At 41.5% G+C, this 22,402-nt stretch overlaps 1 protein-coding gene across 1 annotated transcript in view; it reads left to right on the forward strand.

The window, feature by feature from the left end:
- Positions 1-511: 511 nt before the first annotated feature.
- MYO3B (myosin IIIB) overlaps positions 512-22,402 on the forward strand; it is a gene marked incomplete at both ends in the record, with an annotated part of 382,371 nt that continues 360,480 nt past the window's right edge. The window contains 5 exons of the mRNA XM_079709748.1: positions 512-658; positions 1,395-1,529; positions 12,953-13,057; positions 13,290-13,389; positions 16,241-16,317. Coding sequence (XP_079565874.1) covers positions 512-658; positions 1,395-1,529; positions 12,953-13,057; positions 13,290-13,389; positions 16,241-16,317 — 564 coding nt within the window. The remainder of the gene's footprint in view (positions 659-1,394; positions 1,530-12,952; positions 13,058-13,289; positions 13,390-16,240; positions 16,318-22,402) is intronic.

A 22,402-nucleotide genomic window follows, 5' to 3' on the forward strand; every position in this document is an offset into this window, starting at 1 on the left:
CTGTGGCTAAAACTTACAAAACTATGTTCAATAATAGTGGTTAGAGTGGACAACTGCCTTGTCTTGTTCCTGATCTTAGAGAAAATGGTTTCAGTTTTTCACCATTGAGAATGATGTTGGCTGTGGGTTTGTCATATATGGCCTTTATTATGTTGAGGTAAGTTCCCTCTATGCCTACTTTCTGTAGGGTTTTTATCATAAATGGGTGTTGAATGTTGTTGAAAGCTTTTTCTGCATTTATTTAGGTGATAATATGGTTTTTCTCCTTCAGTTTGTTAATATGGTGTATCACATTGATTGTTTTGCGTATGTTGAAGAATCCTTGCATTCCTGGGATAAACCCCACTTGATCATGGTGTGTGATCCTTTTAATGTGCCGTTGGATTCTGAAGAAGTAAAAATATTCTTGTTTCAAAAGCCCAATGCCACTAATCCTGTGATCTGTTGCACATAACAAACTTTTCTTCCCACCAGGAAACATCTGTATGGATTGTTTCATTACAGCACCACGATGCTTGGACTTGAATCACTTCCAGATCCCACAGATACCTGGGAAATTGTAGAGACCATAGGTAAAGGCACCTATGGCAAGGTCTACAAAGTAACTAACAAGAGAGATGGGAGCCTGGCTGCAGTAAAAATTCTAGATCCAATCAGTGTAAGTAACAGTTATAAATTATAACCACAATATAGTGTTTCATACACACTGAGCTTTCAACTTCTTTCTTTGTTCTGGGGATGATTTTCTAGGGATAATGAAACCTGGCATGAAATCTCAAAATGAGTTATGACTCCTTAGCCCATCTGAATGAAGGGACTCCATTTGGAGTTAAAACTTCCCTTGATTTTCTCTTTTGTCCATTTTACTATTGTTTTGATTTTGGTCCCCTGGACTCTTCAAATGTTATTCTCTTGGAAAGAGTGATTTGTTAGGTTTATACAGAGGCTGATCTCTCTGTAAGTTACAAAGTGATCCAGACTTGTGGTATTCAGTCATCTTAGCCTGGCATCCTATTTCAGAGCACTGAATACTGAGCCTATAATGTTGTGCACTGTTTACCACAGTGAGGTTGTAAGTGTCCTATCCTGGTTGGGTCCCTTTGGGCTACTTCTCCTTAATTGCTTTGAAAATTCAGACATTTTTAAATAAAAAAAAGATATTTATAATATTATTATTAAGAATATATAATGAAGACATTTATTGATATAACAGTTAGAAGGCTTTAGTTGGTATCTGAATGTCCATTGTTAGGTATTTTCAAGATATGGTAATGATGACATTAAAAATACAGACTACATATGCTTTATTAAATGGTTACTTGATCGTGATATCATTCCTGTACCCTTCCTCGCACATTATACTGAATCCAGCATGCACTTTTTACCTTGTGTAGGATATGGATGAGGAGATTGAGGCAGAATACAACATTTTGCAGTTTCTTCCGAATCACCCCAACGTTGTAAAGTTTTATGGGATGTTTTACAAAGCAGATCACGGTGTGGGAGGACAGCTGTGGCTGGTCCTGGAGGTAAGAGGCTCCCATTGGGTAACCAGCAGTTCAAACAGAGCGCCAGGGGTGAGCAGACTCATTGTTGCCTAAATAGTGTAAGATGCACATCTGGGGAGGTGGTCTCTCCTGCATGGCACAGGTACCTTACCAGATGTGGTGTTCTCCACGTTCTTATGAGTAGGCTGTGTGCTGAAAATGTGCACGTTTCTCTGCTTGTAAGGTTTAGTAATCTTCTTCTAATTCAGTGAATACAGGAACACAGTTGGAAAAGGTTATTTTCAACCCTAGGCTGGGAAAATTTCACTGAAAACATGTTCCGATTGATGCAACTCATTTTCAAAAATTGTTAACCCAACTTTTACTTGGTTGCCAAGTTTGAATCAGCCCATTCATGTTTATTTGTCCTCATCTTTGGCTGGGTTTCCTGAAAACGGACTCTGAGAATTGTGTATGGAAGGTGTATTGGAGAGTTCTTACAGGAGCTAGATGTGCAAGGAAGGTGGGATTGGGCAAGGGAGCCATTAAGCATCAGTGTGGTTGCAGAGGTCTCAGCCCATCCTTAGGGAGAAGAAGACCTGGGATCCTCTTGTAGGGTTGTCCTGGATTTTGTCTCTGCAAGAGCCAATCACTTGGTGCATGCCACCCTGGGAGGGGGTGTGGCCTTGGGGGAGGCAGTTCCCTGTAGTTGGGCACTGTTCCCGGTGAGAGGTGCCACTGGGACTTGGGAGCAGGGAGCAGCTGATATTCCTGGCAGCATCTGCTCTGAAGAGAGAATCTGAAGGGAGCACCAGTATATCCAGTGTAGTCTTGCCTTTTTTCTGCCTTCTTAATGGGAATGAACGTGTGTAACTGGATGCAAAAGAGTCCGTTCCCCACAAATACAGTTCCTCCATGGAACTAACATGGCAAAGACACAATGACAACATATGAAATTAGTATATTAGGACAGGTCTGTTGTATTGCCTCAGGGTGGGTATAGGTCCACCCTGATCTGTCCTGGACTCTGCCCCTCTGAACCAGCCTCCGAGCCTGAGGTCACGTGTGTGATCCATGAGCACGGGGACATGTGTGAAAGCTTTAAGAGAGAAGCAACAAAGGAGAAACCAGCCCTCAATTCACTGTCTGGGGTCTCTTGTCGAAAACCTTCCACCTGGCTCTGGGAGGGCCTGGCCATGAGGCAATATATACTGGCTGCCATGGCAACAATGTATGGGGAATTCACTTGTATTCAAATGGAATAATCTGCAGGGAACATTTCTGTCACATCAGTTGCCTTCTTCAGAATATAAAGATGTAAGGGGTTTTGGTTTTCAGAAATCACCTTTGTCTGTTTAGTTGGCTGGTTAAGTCACATAACATATTCTCATAGTATCACCTTTTGGATTTTATTATCCCCCACTCCCTCCCTGGGAATATTATAGATTTTATCCTGCCAATGAAGCTCTAGAATAACATTAATTTTTTTAATGCTCATTTTCATAAGATATGGAAAGTATTGTTTCTAGGGTCTCTGATTATATTCTTTTTTTTTAATTAAAGAAAATTATTTATTTATTTTTGGCTGTGTTGGGTCTTCATTGCTACACGCGGGCTTTCTCTAGTTGTGGAGAGCGGGGGCTCCTCTTTGTTGCGGTGTGCGGGCTTCTCATTGTGGTGGCTTCTCTTGTGGAGCACAGGCTCTAAATATGTGGGCTTCAGTAGTTGTGGCACATGGGCTCAGTAGTTGTGGCTCACGGGCTCTAGAGCACAGGCTCAGTAGTTGTGGCACACGGGCTTAGTTGCTCTGCGGCATGTGGGATCTTCCCAGACCAGGGATCGAACCTGTGTTCTCTGCATTGGCAGGCAGATTCTTATCTGCTGCGCCACCAGGGAAGCCCTGATTGTATTCTTTTTAAGCTCTGTAAGATCTCAGTGTTTTAAACCTCATTATAATTTAATAATGTAAGTACAGTGACCGAGAAGTTTTAGTTTCTTTTCACTTTACCACTGACTCAAAAAGACTCTGCATTTGGATATAGAAAACTGAACTTCCAGGGATTTTCCAGGGCCTGAAATGGGACCTTCCCTCCCTCCCTTTTACCAGGAGAGTAGGTGGGCTGCTCAGACCTGCCACCACCTGGAGAATAATTGCTCTTCCTGTTGAGGAGTGACCAAACGTTAGCCCCTCAGGCACAGCCAAGGCAGCCAGAAAGGGCCACACATGGCCTTGAAAGATGAGAAGGAGCCCAGAACTATGAACTGAGCCTTGTGCAAATGTTCCCCTGCGACTGTCTCTTGCTTTTTCAGGGTGACTAAGTACAGATAATGAGGTTGCCCTGGCACACTGAATTATTCATACCTCAGCAATACAATATGCTGATATTATGCCCTTTGCAGGTTGTGTTGGCCCAAGCCAAAGTTGCTGGCATGGGGAACCAGATATCCTCAATCTTTTCTGTCCAGGAATAGGCCATCCGTGCCAGGCTGCTGGGGTAGGTATGTCCAGTGCCTCCAGTATGCTTATAGACACAGGGATTCTTGGGCTCCTAGAACTGACAGGGACCTCGGCCTTCCTTCTGTCACTCTCCTAGTGTTCAGCTGAAGAACAGAGACCCAAAGGAGGAGTGACGTGCCGATGGTCCCATACGAGTTATATGGCAGAACTGGAGGTGGACAACACTTCAGCACTTTTCTCCCATCCTGTGCTGTTGCTGTCTGCTGGGTCCGGGGGAATACAGACTTGGGATCTCTGGTTAAAATGGCAGCAGTTCCTGATTTCTCTCTCTCTCTCTCTCTCTCTCTCTCTCTCTCTCTCTCTGTCTGTCTGTCTGTCTCTCTCTCTCTCACACACACACACACACGAAGATAATGACAGTCCACATAGCACCTTGACCATGTTGCTCCGTCTGCAACTTTTTTAGGAGTGCTTTAGGAGACTTGCACAATAAAATTATGATCTGTTTAATATTGCTCCCCTCATCCTGTATATTGAGATTAAATTTATGTTGCCTTTGCTCTTTCCTTGCCCGAATGTGATGAAAGGACCAGGGAGAAGCTATTCCACAGAGCAATTCTTGAGGATAGAAAAATGTTATTAATAACCCTCTTAAATCACCACAACTCTGAAAACAAAAGCAAATAAAAATGTCATTTCTGAAATTAATTACTAATTGTTAGCAGAAAGCAAACCAAAGCTTTCTTACATAACAGACACTTACTATAGGAGAAAAATATGGACAGAAAACACTCATCCATAGTAATGTTTTGGAAAATTTGTGAATAAGTTTTATTCTAAATTAATATTAAATTTGGAAAATCTGCAAGTTCTATTATCTCTCACCTAAATGAAACATGATAAGAAATTAGACTTTTAAGAAAAAGCACCAGGGGCTTCCCTGGTCGCACAGTGGTTAAGAATCCGCCTGCCAATGCAGGGGGCATGTGTCTGATCCCTGGTCCGGGAAGATCCCACATGCTGTGGAGCAACTAAGCCTGTGCACCACAACTACTGAGCCTGCACTTTGGAGCCTGCGAGGCACAACTACTGAGCCTGTGTGCTACAACTACTGAAGCCCACGTGCCTAGAGCCCATACTCCACAGCAAGAGAAGCCACTGCAATGAGAAGCCTGCGCACCACAACGAAGAGTAGCCCCCGCTCACCGCAACTAGAGAAAGCCCACGCACAGCAACGAGGACCCAACGCAGCCAAAGATAAATAAATAAAACAAATAAATTTTTAAAAACCTCACATTTTAAAAAAACACCATATTTCAGAAAAAATACCTAGTATGTGCTAAGACATGAAGTACATTTTCTCTTCTCCTTTCAGTATAAAACCTTCAGCAGGTAAATACTATTTCAGCCTGAATCACATTCAACTTAAAAGAAATGGTTTAGAGTTTAGAGTGTTAGTAAATGAGAATGTAAAGTAAAAACAAACAAACAAACAAAAAGCCAACTCCTTATATTTTAAAGCCAGATAAAAGAATTATTTTTTAACCTGTTTTTTCCTCTCAGAGGTCTTCGTGTAAGTTCAGTATCTAAGCCAGAAGGGGGGAAAAAGATACCTCTGTTCAGTTTTTGCATTTATATAAGGCCCTAGAAAGTCCAGTCTAGGCCCCAATATCATTGCAAATTAACACTTAAAACCATTTTCACCCATTGATATTGTGGCATGACTCAAGTTTATCACGTTAACAAGTCAGGGTCCTAGCAGGACACTGATGGTCTGCAACGTAGCTCTGGCATGTTTTGATTGGCCAGAGATGGTTAGAAAGCCCTGGAGCACCGAACACTGACTCAGATGGCAGGTTCTGGCCGGGTTCTAGAATGAGAGTCACTGGAGTGTTGGGGGTCAGGAGGAAAGTACAGAACGGTTGGGAGCGGAGAAGGGAAGAACTGTGAGATGTAACCAAGGTGCATCCGATATTTATGTGCTCTCTGCGTTCAGCAAAAGCAAGAGAGCGTGAAGAGCTGAGGTGTGGGAGCAATTCTGCCCAACCGCCGGTCTGTGCATGTGCCCTGGAGAGAGACTGGAATGGGAGGCAGGAGTCTTGGGGCCCTCCTGCCTCTCATAGTGTGAGCATCTTCCCCCCAACTCCTGCCCCCGCGACTGGAGCTCCAGGGTTTCAAGAGACATTGTCTTCATTCTTCTAGGTGCAGGCCAGTGACTTTATCTGGTATCAGTAAAATAAACACAATCTCTCCCAACAGTGTGGAGGAAAACTATGTTGCTTGGCCTTCCTGAGAGGAGGGCAGTGTCCAACACGATGCTCCCTAAGGCATCTTCTAGAGTAATTTTGACGATCCTTGACTTTTGCTTTATGCCCTCTGTAGACCCTAACACCCTTGAAAGATAAAGTCAACCAAACAAAAGAGCACTGAAAAGAAATTCCTCTTAATTCTGCCATCTGACTAGGGCAAATCAACACGCCAGTATAGAATCTACTTGAAAGTTGCAGTTTTGACTAGAGTAAAGGTCTGGTGATTGTGTTGCACAGGCCATTCTTTAATAACATGGAGGAAAGTTGATGGCTTATTGAGCAAGGAACATTTTATTGCTTGAAATTATGGCCGTCATAGCAAATGCACATACTGTGATTGAATCAATATTCAGCGATGTTTTAGAAAATAGATGTGGAATGTAAATGATTTTTCTATTTTTCTTGGTTTGGAGTAAAATGCTCGTTAAATTCTAGATGCATCCAGCTGCCACATTTCCTGAATGCTGAGGGCGTCGGGAGGAATGCAGGGATGGAGACCTACCTCTGTATTTGAGTCTGATGGCTGGCAGGGTGGGCAGGAATAAAAGGCTGCAGGTGCCAGCCCTCAGGGGTGGGGTAGGAGGCTTGGCTGCTTTCTTACAACTCTAAGGGGATTATTTTATTTGATGCATTTAAATATAGCTCCTTGTCATGCTTTTAAAATGTTCAGTCCATCTCACTGAATATTTACTCCGATTAGACAATTGTCAGTATGTACCTGCTTTCCTTTTTTATATCCAGGTACCCAAAGTCCTTTCCCTGTAACCCATGGACTGCTCTTTAAAACCTTGCTGGTGGGCTTATCAACTTCACAGGACTGCTTCCTTTAAAGGTGCCCTGAGCAGTTTATTTATATGTTTCTTTGAACCACAAGTCAGACAGTTCTTAAACTCTGACATTTAGTGAACAAAAGGCACCAACTGAGTCTGATCCTTTTGTTGTTCTTAAATCCACAGCTGAGTTTTGATCCTGCTGACAAAATGGCAGCTCTTAGTCCCTCCGTAGGTTCTAGAGCTATGAAGAAAGTTTATAAGTTGGCTACCTATATAAAATGCCACTGAATAGGCTCTTGTTGCAGAAATGGCCAGATTTAAAGTAGGGCAGGAGAGAGACTAAAATGAGGTTTCAGGGGAAAATTCCAGGGTTGAGTTAGCTTGGATCATCACCCAGCACTTAATTTAAATGTTCTCTGGGCAGAATTTTAATAGTGCACTTGCAGTACAGTAAAGCATGTGCCTCCCTGAGACGGGAGCCAGGCTGAGGAGTGGTTCTGATGAAGGCGTTACAGTGCCTTGCATGTCTATTGCTGCTTTAGCTTTAGAGGATCAAAGAACTTTATTGCTATTCTTATACTCACAAGATCCCTAGACTCTGTTTCTTCTTAACTTTCTCTATCCAGTTGGTACAAAATTCCTGTCGATTCTATGTCATAAAAGTCCCCCATATCTGTCCCTGACTCTTCGTCCTCAGGACTCTTGACTTTTTGACCCTGCTTCTCTCGATTGCTTCAACACCTCCTAACAGGTGTCCAGCTCCCTGTGTCTTCCTGTTCTGTCCACCCTCCAATCTGCTACCAAGGTCATCTTTCTAGAAATCTGAACAGACCTCCTGCCTAAAACCTGTCAATAGCTTACCACTCCTATCTAATGGTATATTATGGTATCACAATATGCGTGTGTATAGTAATAAAGCCCACACTTCTTAGAAGGGCACACCTGTCATTCCCTGTTCCCCCCTTTTTTTTTTTTTTTTTTTTTTTTTTTTTTTTGTGGTATGCGGGCCTCTCACTGTTGTGGCCTCTCCCGTTGCGGAGCACAGGCTCCGGATGCGCAGGCTCAGCAGCCATGGCTCACGGGCCCAGCCGCTCCGCGGCATATGGGATCCTCCCAGACCGGGGCACGAACCCGTATCCCCTGCATCGGCAGGCGGACTCTCAACCACTGCGCCACCAGGGAGGCCCCTGTTCCCCCCTTTTTTTCCCTGTCTTACCTGCTCTAGGATTCTGTCCCTTTGTCCCAACAGTGGCAGAGTATGTAGAATTCAAAGACACACAGACATAGAAACATACACACACACACGTGCAGGCAGACAGACACACTACCTCCCCCCTCAGTCTTCTGTGCTCCCTTCCTTTGCACATGGTGTTCCCTTTCCAGGGATGCTCTTCTTCTTGTTCACCTGCCATAAGGTCCTGTGTCCTTCAAACTCATTGTATGTGTTACGTCCTCTGGGAAGATTCCCAGACTGTTCCCTCTTCACCCTAGCACAACAGAAGTCACCATTCTCTCTTCGATGCCACCACACTCCCCTTGGGCACACCCTTCCGCCTGCCACTCCTATTACTCATGTGTCCATTTCTGGTGCTGAGCTCTTTGAGGACAGGCACTGTGTTCATGATTGAGTAATGGGTAATAAACTGGGCAGTCACAAGCTATTGAGAACAAAGAGGTAACTTTCTTTTTTTTAACATCTTTATTGGAGTATAATTGCTTTACAATGGTATGTTAGTTTCTGCTGTACAACAAAGTGAATCAGCTATATGTATACATATCCCCATATCCCCTCCTTCTTGCGTCTCCCTCCCACCCTCCCTATCCCTCTAGGTGGTCACAAAGCACCGAGCTGATCTCCCTGTGCTATGCAGCTGCTTCCCACTAGCTGTCTATTTTACATTTGGTGGTGTATATATGTCAGTGCCACTCTCTCACTTCATCCCAGCTTACCCTTCCCCCTCCCCATGTCCTCAAGTCCATTCTCTACATCTGCATCTTTATTCCTGTCCTGCCCCTAGGTTCATCAGAACCATTTTTTTCTTAAATTCCATATATATGTGTAGCATACGGTATTTTTTTTCTCTTTCTGACTTACTTCACTCTGTATGACAGACTCTAGGTCCATCCACCTCACTACAAATAATTTTGTTTCTTTTTATGGCTGAGTAATATTCCATTGTATATATGTGCCACATCTTCTTTATCCATTCATCGGTCGATGGACACTTAGGTTGCTTCCATGTCCTGGCTACTGTAAATAGAGCTGCGATGAACATTGTAGTACATTACTTTTTGAATTATGGTTTTCTCAGGGTATATGCCCAGTAGTGGGATTGTTGGGTCGTATGGTAGTTCTATTTTTAGTTTTTTAAGGAACCTCCATACTGTTCTCCATAGTGGCTGTATCAATTTACATTCTCACCAACAGTGCAAGAGGGTTCCCTTTTTTCCACACCCTCTCCAGCATTTATTGTTTGTAGATTTTTTGATGATGGCCATTCTGACTGGTGTGAGGTGATACCTCATTGTAGTTTTTTTTTTTTTTTTTTTTTTTTTTTGTGGTACGTGGGCCTCTCACTGTTGTGGCCTCTCCCATTGTGGAGCACAGGCTCTGGACGCGCAGGCTCAGTGGCCATGGCTCACGGGCCCAGCCACTCCGCGGCATGTGGGATCTTCCTGGACTGGGGCACAAACCCGTGTCCCCTGCATTGGCAGGCGGACTCTCAACCACTGCACCACCAGGGAAGCCCCCTCACTGTAGTTTTGATTTGTATTTCTCTAATGATTAGTGATGTTGAGCATCCTTTCATGTGTTTGTTGGCAATCTGTATGTCTTCTTTGGAGAAGTGTCTGTTTAGGTCTTCTGCCCATTTTTGGATTGTGTTGTTTGTTTTTTAGATATTGAGCTGCATGAGCTGCTTGTATATTTTGGAGATTAATCCTTTGTCAGTTGCTTGGTTTGCAAATATTTTCTCCCATTCTGAGGGTTGTCTTTTTGTCTTGTTTATGGTTTTCTTTGCTGTGCAAAAGCTTTTAAGTTTCATTAGGTCCCATTTGTCTATTTTCATTTCTCTAGGAGGTGGGTCAAAAAAGGATCTTGCTGTGGTTTATGTCATAGAGTGTTCTGCCTATGTTTTCCTCTAAGAGTTTTATAGTGTCTGGCCTTACATTTAAGTCTTTAATCCATTTTGAGTTTATTTTTGTGTATGGTGTTAGGAAGCGTTCTAATTTCATTCTTTTACATGTAGCTGTCCAGTTTTCCCAGCACGTAACTTTCTTTTTAATAACTAAACCCAACTTTGTTATTGAGCCCCCAGCCTGCCTAGAGAAGACAATTGATTTTAACTTATCCTGTTAAACTTAGTCCATAGAGTGACCTCTTTGGGAAGGGGCAAGTTCTGGGAATTTGTATCCCGTTTTCACAATCCAGTTCAAAGCTTAGTCACTTGGATAAGGACTTAGTTTTTTAGTGGTTTTCTCTTTCCCCATTCATCTTTCCTTCTCCTGGGTGACGTCAGTCACCAGGATTGGATTTGGATACAGTAGATGGTCATGAAAAGCCATGGCAGTGAGGTCAGGGACCTCCAACTGGTGACCCTAAGTCCTTCTACTGTCTGCCTTTGGTGTCTCCCCATGTCCCAGGTCCCTGATACTCCTTATCGTGAGGTCTGCACTCACTGTCTTTCCTTCTCATTCAAACTGTAGCCTTGTCCCTGAACCCAAATGGAGCATTAATTTCTGAATCTCCTGCAAGTCATGAGCAGGCTGTAGGGAACTGTTAGAATCCCAGCCTTGATGGACCTCACCATACTCTACTGCTATTCCACTCAGCATGAACACCCCTTTTTTGGCATGAGGCTCCTGTGAGGAGGTCTCCCCTTAGATTTCCATATAAAAAGAGGTTCATAAGAAATGGTTTCATTAGCATTATCCCCTTACACAACTACCCCCAAGAGGGAGCATCCTCACCCCAGTCTTATTCTCTCAAGCTCTCCAAGCTTTATGCCATCAGCCCCAGAAAAGCTTTTCTTTTTGTGGGTTGAGAACTTCCCTCATGTCATGTCCTACATTCTTTCATAATCATCATTTGACTCTGTGGTCAGTTCTCCAATTTTTGTTACTTGAAATATAAATCTAATTTGGGGAGTCCTGAGAAAATTATTGTATATTTGTTGAAAGCTTAGCTTTTAAGATTATTTTACGAATCATGACACCGAAAATGCATTCATTGCTCAAGAGAGTATTAGATTGAACATTGAATGTTATGTGCCCTTTCAGGGTCATGTAAGACATAGTTGAAATAAAAAGAAAGTGGAATCCTTTGGAAGACGTTATCCTGGTACTCAACATTAGGGCCATGAGAGGTATCAGTGTTGAGTTACAAGTTACACCTGACATTGGTAGAGAGAGGATTCCAAGGACACATATAATCCCAGACTCATGGGACCATTATAGCCTTCAGTGCATTTCACTGTTCTTGGCTCCTTCCTGAATCATTCCTGACAGATAGTAATTTTATCCTAGTTTTAAAGATTCCTAATTTTGTATTATATTTTTAGTCAAATACTATTGTTTAAGAGCAACTTAAATGGTAAAAACATGGGCAGATTCATTTCCAGTTTATCTTGGTTGTTAATGTGTGTGCAAGGTATCTGCTGCATATGTAGTGGGGAACGATACACACATCAAACAAAAACACCTGCTCACCATTTATTAAAACCTTGCAGATGTTCATTAGAGTCGAATAGATCCTAATGTATTATTATCTTGATAAAGAGTGTCTTCTTTTAGGAAAGGTGCTAATCTGTGCTCCTCACATTTCTTTGCTTATGAAAAGCCAGTTGACTCAAGCAGCCACAACCCAGAGGACGCCCCACTGTTCACTAGTTAACTCTTTCCCAGATTGTAGACAAAGTGCCAGGAGGAAACCTAGGTCTCTAAAGTAGGGTTGTAACCTGTATAAGGACAAGGAGGGCTCTGAGTATCCAACAAAAGCTCTGAATTTTCTCAGCAGAAAAGTGCAAGATGCATATACAACATGCTGCCTACAGTTTCAAGGTATTTACAAGCCCTGCTGAAACAAGTTAAGAACCCTTGATTTAAGATGGCATGCAGCAAACCCAAACGGGCAGATTGCCTTCTGCACTTAGTCAAAATCACCCTTGAAAATCCTAAAATTGCTGTGAAAGAATAGTATGCCTGGTTTATGCATTCTCAAATCTCAGTAATGTATAATATGTAAAAAGAGCAAATATGATATACTTTTACAGCGTTTTTAATTACAGGAATAAAAAAAGAAGAGCATAAAGTTGCTGAACTCCTACAGTTGAATGTGAAAAGGTTAAATGCACACATGATGCAGCTCTGCTCTATAAACTTGACGTGCAGTGGCAACTCGAGAAAGAGCTGCTGGTTGGGCTTCTGCTGCCTGCAGCACCAGCACTGGAGACAGGGAGATTGAAACAAAATGTATTCCCTCCTAAGTGTCAAGGGCGTCCATCTTGCCTCTTTCAGTCTTTCCTTCAAAATGCATGTTTTTTAAAAAAATAGACAATATTCATGTAAAATGAAAATATCCCATAAGTCACCATGATTCCTTATATGCTTTCTCTTTTTAATTTCTAAATAATGTCTTGTGCTTTTATATTTCACTTAACAATGTAAAAAATCAACTTTTTGGACATGTACTTTCACTCATAAATCATCACCTTGAATAAACACACACACACACACACACACAGAATGAGATTTGATTGTGTAATGGAAAAGTGAAGTTTAATTGTTCTGACCTGGAGTTTTGTGATTTGCAAATTTATTTTACTACGTTGAGTCAGTAATAAGTGGGCTTTTCTTCTTAATATGTTTTTCTTTTCTTTTTGTATGTGTTCTCTTGCTATCTCTCTCCCTCGGCACCTCTTCTTGCAGCTGTGTAATGGGGGCTCCGTCACCGAGCTTGTCAAAAGTCTACTCAGGTGTGGCCAGCGGCTGGATGAAGCAGTGATCTCATACATCTTATATGGGGCCCTCTTGGTAAGGACGTCCATCAAGCTGGGGGCAGAGGGAGCAATTTGTCATTGGTTGGCTCCCCATTGCATATTAACAAGGGGAAACTGCCCTATAATATGCAAGGTGTATAATAGGGAGGTGTAGCCAAATGTGGACTTTGATTAGTTTTTTAATAGTAGGGTAACTGTTTAAAAATAACCATGCAAATTTTCCTTTTCTCTTTCCTGTTGTTTGGTGGCGGTGGGACACCGTGCAGGGCCTTCAGCATTTGCACAATAACCGAATCATCCACCGTGATGTCAAGGGGAATAATATTCTTCTGACAACAGAAGGAGGAGTTAAGCTCGTTGACTTTGGTAATGACTGCTTGTCGTTTGTTTTCTTGATGTGTGCAGTTTAGCCAAGGGCAATAATTTATTGCAGTCTCAGAAGACTGGGGCCTCTCTTCTATGCCATAGGCTGAGGGCTTTTCCAGTCACACACAGGCTGGAGAATGGGGGGTCGTTCACCACATGGATCACCCTAGGAGATGCTGTTTGTTAATCTATTTTCAGCTTTAGAAGCAATTTTTTATTTTTATTTATTTATTTTATTATTTTATTTTATTTTATTTGTTTTTTTTTCTTTTTTTTTATTAGTTTCTGCTTTATAACAAAGTGAATCAGTCATACATATACATCTGTTCCCACATCCCTTCCCTCTTGCGTCTCCCTCCCTCCCACCCTCCCTATCCCACCCCTCCAGGCGGTCACAAAGCACCGAGCTGATCTCCCTGTGCTATGCGGCTGTAGAAGCAACTTTTTAAAAAGAGAATATAAAAGTGTTTCAAAAGAAGAATTCGAGGGAAAAACTTTGGTTTTCTGGGAAGGATTTCACATCTCAGGGCAATTGTCTATAATTTACATTTTGTCTATTCTTTTTTGCATATGAAAAGAGAAAGCAGTTTGGTCTTTCAAATGATTTTCTGTAGCCTTAGGCATACTTATTCCCAGTGAGCAGAAGGTAAAATAGTCCTTTGGGTCTGAAAGCTAACATCCCTTTAAATTGTGATTATTGCTGCTACATGTGAGGCTGGTTGAACTGGAAACATTAACAGGAAATGGAAGTGTGAAAGGAAACGCAGAGCAATATCACCTAAGGCCAGAGAACTATTAAATATCTGCTTGTGACACTCCTGTGTTGATAGTCACAAACCAACAAACCATTTGGTTTTCCTTTTTAAGTTTATCGAATGGTTTAGTCTTCTAAACAGGTTCAACAACAATTAGTACCTCAGCATGATTGTTATAAATAATGAGAAACCATTTACAGAAGCACTTTTTAAAATGTTCTTTATCATTGTCAGCGTAGTAGGAGAAAAGATTGATCATTTTGAATATTCATTGTTTTATTGGTAAGAAAGAATTCAGTGTTAAAATGTATCAGTGAATCATTTGCTCAGAAGAAATTACTCAAAAATAAATGAATTACACTAAGTATATTGGTTTATTTACTAAAAAGCAAAGAAAAATTGCAGAGGGTTTAAATAGAATTTAAAGAGCCCTCTTTGGCTTCCTAATAAAGAATAAGGAACGAAAGCAGTTAGCACAACAACTACCCTGAAAAAACAACCCATGGTCCTTGGCAAATCTATGCCTAATGTTTTTAAAGGTATGTTCTTTGCTGATGAGCATATGTATTCAGATTTCTAAGTTCTTATCAACAGCATTAGTGGCCACCATTGTTATTCTCTTAAGGGCTGCATTAGATTTTGCTTGGTATAAAAGAATACCTTGTATTTGTAAAATACTTTACAATTTATAAATCATTTTCACAGTTGTTCCATTTTTTAAAAAATGTACTTATTTTATTTATTTTTGGCTGCATTGGGTCTTCGTTGCTGATTTTATTTATTTTTGGCGGCATTGGGTCTTCGTTGCTGCGTGCAGGCTTTTTCTAGTTGCAGCGAGCGGGGGCTACTCTCCGTTGCGGTGCGCGGGCTTCTCATTGCGGTGGCTTCTTGTGTGGAGCACGGGCTCTAGGTGCGTGGGCTTTGGTAGTTGTGGCTCGCGGGCTCGGTAGTTGTGGCTCGCGGGCTCGGTAGTTGTGGCTCACGGGCTCTAGAGCGCAGGCTCAGTAGTTATGGCACATGGGCTTAGTTGCTCTGCGGCATGTGGGATCTTCCCGGACCAGGGCTCGAACCCGTGTCCCCTGTATTGGCAGGTGGATTCTTATCCACTGCACCACCAGGGAAGCCCCCACAGTTGTTCTCTTACTTGGTATTTAAGAAGAACTCTTTGTGATAGGTGTGATGGGTAGCATTATCCCCAATTTGAAGGTAAGAAAACTGAGGCTCAGAGTGAGGTTGTCTGCTTGAGGTCATACAATTAGGAAAAGACATAATTGAGAAGGGAAACAGGTCTTATGACTCCTAATCCAGTGTACCTTTACATCCATTATGGCATAAAGAAAAGGGCTGGCTTAAGACTATGACAAAGTACATTGGAATTATATTAAAATTCAGATCCTCAACATTGAGCCCTAGATAATAATATTATTAGTCAATTTCTTTTTCCATTTGACAAATGTATTTTTCATGTCAGATTTCCAGCCTTCTAGGTAAGATAAGGCACTGAAAACTTTTTACGTCTACACTGATGCTCTATTATAGATAATACATGCCAATTTTCTTCCTCCATCACATGAAACACCATTTTAAGAAAGATATCACCTGAAATATTTTGGAAATATAGTAGGAAGGTATTTTGGGTTGATCCTAGTTCTTGATGTTTTCTTTTGATTCCAATTTTGCAGCAGTATGGTAGAAATGCTCGATTTAGATAGATATGTGCTCCCACACAGCGGTTGGCAAACTACAGCCTGTGAACCGAATCTGACCTGCCTCCTGTTTTTGTACGGCCTGTGAACTAAGAATGGTTTTTACATTTTTAAATGGTTGGGAAAAAAATCAAAAGAAAAATATTTTATGACCGTTAAAACTATGCATCCATAAATGAATTTTTGTGGAAACACAGCTACACTCATTTGCTTCTGTGTTGTCTATGCTGCTTTTACATTACAGTGGCAGAGTTGAGTAGCTGTGACAGAGCCTTAGGCTCGCAAAGCCTAAGATATTTCCTGTCTGACCCTTTATGGAAGAAGTTTGCCAGCCCCTGGTCTAGCATCATCTTCTGCTCACTGCTGAATTGTGACATCCTTTTCTTATAGGCGTCTCAGCTCAACTCACCAGTACACGTCTGCGGAGAAACACGTCTGTCGGCACCCCATTCTGGATGGCCCCTGAGGTAAGCAGAGGGCAACTCTTTCTTTGTATTTGCTGAGAGCCTTGGTACTATGCCTTTTTATGGGGAGGTCACACACTTCACAGAACTTTCAGGAGGAAGAAAATCCTTTTTCCTCATTGAGCTGTGAGGGTTCTGGTTTGGTGGGTGATAATGATGACAAACCAGAACTTAATTTCAGAAAATCGGGATTAAGTCACAGCTGGCCCACAGAATACCTTCATGCAGTTAGAAAAAGGTGCCCCCTCCAGAAGATGTAGCCCTCTATAAGGGTCCTGGCTTGACAAGTTCATCCAGCCATTGTATAAATTAGAAAAAGTCACCTTCCCTGGATAGATGCAGCCCCAGGGACACATGGCTTGGTGAAGAGACAGATTTCAGCTCCAGCTGGCTTACAGAACTATATGCCATAGTCCTGGTGGTTTTTTTGTTACCAGATACATAGCAACTTCTCTTGTGTACTTTTTTGGCTCTGTAGTAAAACCTGGGATTTCGCCCTAATTTAGTACTGGCATTACCACAGAATCCTCTATGAAATGACACGTATAGAAGTTTTGGGAATCTTCGGGCTAGATACCGCATACCCTGAAACAGAGGCACTGTACAGCTTTGCTTGTCAGGTCAGCATGTTAATTCCACAGCACTCTGGCCTGAGAGCAGCTCTCTTGGATCAAGCAAATGGGTTCTTTTAATACGAGGACTCGGCAGTCATCTCCTTAGAGGTCTTTCCATCTCCATCCTGCCCCTGGGCTTTCTTTCCTCTGTGTGACTGCCAAGGTGGTCTCCTAACACAGTAATCGGCTTACGCCAATATGCTCAAATGTATTCTATCTCAATGGCCTTCTCTTTCATACTTGGATAATGGACAGACCCATTTTAGAGAAAAAGAAAATCCCTGCAGATTCCAGTGTTTACTTAAATCTTAAATTGATTTTAGAAACCATGAAACTAGACATACACTTATCTAGTCATTTATATTTGTAATGCTATAAAACCAAAAGGGAAAAAAATGTATTATGAAAAAATTACAAAGCCAGCAGTGTTCAAGTAAACAGCTTTAATTTAATGAGACAAATGACATTGTTTTGTGAAACTCAGTTGTCCTTTGCAATGTGAATATGTTTCAGAGCATGACGGCATGGATTATTTTGAGTTATTTTGTCAACCTTACTACCGCATACCATGTGGTGACCCAGTTTTCCCACCACTTTACTCAGCGAGAGTGATCTCTTTGTTTAAACAGCATCTCCTTTGGCCTCTAACTGGCACATCTCTGTTGGCTTAGTGCCGGCTTAATAATAAACATAAATATGGGCACTGAAATTGTGTGGCAATTAGCCATCCAGATGATCTGGAACATGTTTTTACTGCAACTTCTCCCATTTTATTATTATTAATAAACTGTCATTGAAACAAAAGCAAAAACATAAAAATTTTCATAGGGACCTCATGAACCCCACTTTGGGAAACACTGTCGGACAAAGTCAAGATTCCTTTGAATGGGGAACAAAGCCCTTCATATTCCAGTTTCTGTACTGTCCAGCCTCATTTCAGGTTACTTTTCCCCAAATTACTTGTTTTTAATGCCTCAAGAGAAGTGAACAACAGGTAATTCTCCAAATCTATCCTTATGTGTCATTCCTTTAAACCTTTCCATATATTGTTACATCATCTGGGATGGCCCTCAGAACTCTGGAACATTCCTCCTCAATCTTCAAGTCTCAGCGCAAATGCAACTCCCCTAGGAAACCTTCCCTCATCCTTGGCCAACTGAGGTTCTTTTTCCTGAGTTTCCACTGCAGCCTTTACACCCTCCATTAGCAAACCATGACCATTGTATTGGGTTGGCCAAAAGGTTTGTTCGGTTTTTTCCTTAAGATGGCTCTAGTAACACTTAGTTGTCTTTAACTTCATTCAAAACAATTTTGTTAGATTGTATTGTGACAGCTGTCATATCAGTGTGCATTTAAGAAAAACATCAAAATTGGTGAATTTTTGTGTAGCCATTTTAATATTGAAGATGGAAGAAAAAACGCAACACTTTTGGCATATTATGCTTTATTATTTCAAGAAAGGTAAAAAGGCAACTGAAATGCAAAAAAAAGATTTGTGCAGTGTATGGAGAAGGTGCTGTGACTGACTGAATGTGTCAAAAGTGGTTTGCAAAGTTTCGTGCTGGGGATTTCTCACTGGACAATGCTCCACGGTCGGGTAGACCAGTTGAAGTTGACAGTGATCAAATTGAGACATTAATTGAGAACAATCAGTGTTATACCACACAGGAGATAACTGACATACTCAAAATATCCAAATCAAGCAATGAAAATCATTTGTACCAACTTGGTTATGTTCATCGCTTTGATGTTTGGGTTCCATATAAGTTAAGCAAAAAAAAAACCTTCTTGACTGTATTTCCACGTGCGATTCTCTACTTAAACATAATGAAAACGTTCCATTTTTAAAACAAATTCTGACAGACGATGAAAAGTGGATTCTGTACAATAACGTAGAATGGAAGAGATTGTGGAGCAAGTGAAATGAACCACCACCAACTACACCAAAGTCTGGTCTTCATCTAAAGAAGGTGACGTTGTGTATATGGTGGGATTGGAAGGGAGTCCTCTATTATGAGCTCCTTCTGGAAAACCAAATGATTAATTCCAACAAGTACTGCTCCCAGTTAGACCAACTGAAAGCAGCACTTCAGTGAAAAGCATCCGGAATGAGTCAATAGAAAATACATAATCTTCCATCGGGATAACGCAAGACTGCATGTTTCTTTGATGACCAGGCAAAAACCATTACAGCTTGGCTGGGAAGTTTTGATTCATCCGCCATATTCACCAGATATTGCACCTTCAGATTTCCATTTATTTTGGTCTTTACAAAATTCTCTTAATGGAGAAAATTTCAATTCCCTGGAAGACTGTAAAGGGCACCTGGAAGAATTCTTTGTTCAAAAAGATAAAAAGTTTTGGGAAGATGGAATAATGAATTTGCCTGAAAAATGGCAGAAAGTAGTGGAATAAAAAATTGAATATGTTGTTCAATAAAGTTCTTGGTGAAAATGAAAAATGTGTCTTTTATTTTTACTTAAAAACCAAAGTCACTTTTTGGCCAACCCAGTAGTTGTTGGTAAGCAGTTCTCCCAACTGGACTCTAAACTCTGGCAGGGACTTGGGATGCCCAGCTCTCGGTGTAGTGCTTGATACAGGCTAGATGCTCAATAAGCATCTGTTGGATGAATGAATACATCCGTAAAAAAGTCAAAGGAGAAGATGAATTTGGAGGGTAGTTTGAGGAGGGCTTTAAAACTATTGGTATTCACAAATCTCTCTGTAGATTTTGATTAATTTATTATTAAAGGAAAGCATAACTGAGGCCACTCAACTAATATTTAGTGTGGCATAACTCAGAAGACGGTGTTCCCGTTACAATCCGCGGCAAGTTGGTGTTCCCAGAACCACAAAATGCAAATAAGAGCAACCTGCTCTTGGCTTTGTACATTTCTCATGAGGTGTTTGTGACTTTTCAGTTTCAGCTGGGTTGAAGAAAATCATGTGGAGTGTTTCTATTTACGGGCAGTTTAGTGGTCCATGGTGAGCTTCTGTTGCCCAGATTGCCTGAAACTGGTTCCCTTCTCATCAGGGAAAAGCCAGTGTTGCATCTTGCCTGCTGTAGTGGATAAATTGAGGAGTAGGCAGATTATGGGGCAGAGACCTTGACAGTGCCTCTCCGGAGCAAGTGCCCAGTTGCTCTGTGTATGACTCAGAGATTCTCTCAGGATGTGTGCTTGCATCCAAGATTCTTTGGGACCAGGCTGCATCTTGAGACTCAGTCCTACACAAACCTCACATTTTTATTTTTCAAATGGAGAATTACTCTTTCCAACAAAGAGTCTTTTAAGAGTGTCCACAAGAATAATCTTCCATTTGTCAGTTCAATTCAACAAACTTAAAAAAAAATTTTTATCTTACTGAAGTATAGCTGATTTACAATGTTGTGTTAATTTCTGCTATATAGCAGTGATTCAGTTATATATATACATATATATATATATATTCTTTTTCACATTCCTTTCCATTATGGTTTATCACAGGATACTGAACACAGTTCCCTGTGCTATACAGTACGTCCTTGTTGTATATCCATTCTATATATAATAGTTTGCGTCTGCTAATCCCAAACTCCCAATCCATCCCTCCCTCATCCCTTCTCCCCTTCGGCAACCACAAGTCTGTTCTCTATATCTGTGAGTCTGTTTCTGTTTCGGAGATAAGTTCGTTTGTGTCATATTTTAGATTCCATATGTAAGTGATATCATATGGTATTTGTCTTTCTTTGTCTGACTGACTTTGCTTAGTATGATAATCTCTAGGTCCATCCATGTTGCTGCAAATGGCGTTATTTCATTATTTTTTATGGCTAAGTAGCATTCCATTCAACAAACATTTATACTCTCTTCTGTGAGCCAGGCTTTGGGTAAGACGAGTCCTTGAAAGTAGAATCAGTAGTAGTTCAAATGGACATTGTCTTCGTATGGTGGCCTGCATAGTATATTGATCCTAATATGCTTTCACTTCTGCTTGTGTGAATAAGTGGTATTTAGATTAAATATGACAGCAATGTATTCAATGCCAATGCCAGTGGAATAAGACCATTGCATGCCACCAGTGCTTTTATTTTGAAAATGCAGCAGAATGATCCTTGATCCTATTTTATTTTTGAGAAATTGAACCAAATTATTCTTTTCCCATTTGTATTTCCATTTTGATTTCACCAGCCTAACTACAATATTTAATTCAAATAGGCTGTGCTTCAAACCAGGTAGCTAATGGAATGTGACCAGATCACCGTCAAACTTTGACACGCAGTCCAAACAGCAGTTCACCGGGGCAGCTTGAAGCTGCAGCATGAACTGACTATCATATTCACAACAGTCTCCACTTATCTCCTCTTGCCATCTCATGTGGACACTCATAAAGTTGAAAGATGCTGGGTAAAAACAGTATCAACTCAGCAGTGTAGGAGAAGAAAAATTTTAGGGGGTGCGCTTAGTGTGGTAGTACTTTGAAACAGTGCTACTGGGGAAATATTGGCTGGCATAGTAAGAGTTAATCTAAAAGTTAAGGTCAGTACAGTTTTTTACAAACTGAGTACGTCAGTAGCATACTATGACTTGGGAAGATGATTTTAAGAGGGAAAGAAAGATGCTCAACATAGAAACTGTATTTAACAGATTACCCTGAGCAAAATGACTTCAGCAGTAGGAAATGAAGTTTCTCCTGTGAGTACAGAGGTAGATGGTTCCAGACTTTGTTGATTCAGCAGCTCAGTAAAGCCATCAGAAACCCAGGTTCTTAGATTTCCCTGGCTATGACTGCTGCAAGTTGCATGGCTTCATTGTTAGGGACAGACCTGGAGGCGGTTAGGACAACATCGTCTGTGAGTGTCTGAGGGGCAGCAGGGGCCCCAGTATTCCAGCAGCCACCAGTGAAAGCGCCCGTGGTACAATCCAACAGACACCCCCTTTACTCCCTTGGGGCTGCCCTTGGCCAGCCAAGAAGTTGAAGTGGGTTCTCCTCCTGTCCTGGGATCAAAGCCGTGGCCACTCCATACTGGTTTCCTAGGGCTGCCATACAAAGTAGCTCAAACTGGGTGGTTTAAAACAACAGAAATTTATTATCTCACGGTTCTGGAGGTTAGAAGTCCAAGCAAGGTGTTAGCAGGGCATGCTCCCTTTGAAGCCTCTAGGATCATTCCTTGCCTCTTCCTAGCTTCTGGTGGTTTGCTGGCAATCTTTGGCGTTCTTTGGCTAGCAGCTCCGTATCGCTAACATCTGCCTTTGTAATCACATTGCGTTCTCCCTGTTTGTCTGTCTTCACATGGCCATCATGTTGTAAGGACACCAGTCATATTGGATTAGCGAGCCACCTACTTCAGTATGACCTCACCTTAACTAATTACATCTGCAACGACCCTATTTCCAGATAATTTCACATTCTGAGCTCCTGGGGGCTAGCACCTTAACATATCTTTTTTTTTTTTGGAGGACACGATTCACCCTATAACAACCCTCCAGATACTT

Source organism: Hyperoodon ampullatus (assembly GCF_949752795.1).
Source record: "Hyperoodon ampullatus genome assembly, chromosome: 8".
NCBI lineage: Eukaryota > Metazoa > Chordata > Mammalia > Artiodactyla > Ziphiidae > Hyperoodon > Hyperoodon ampullatus.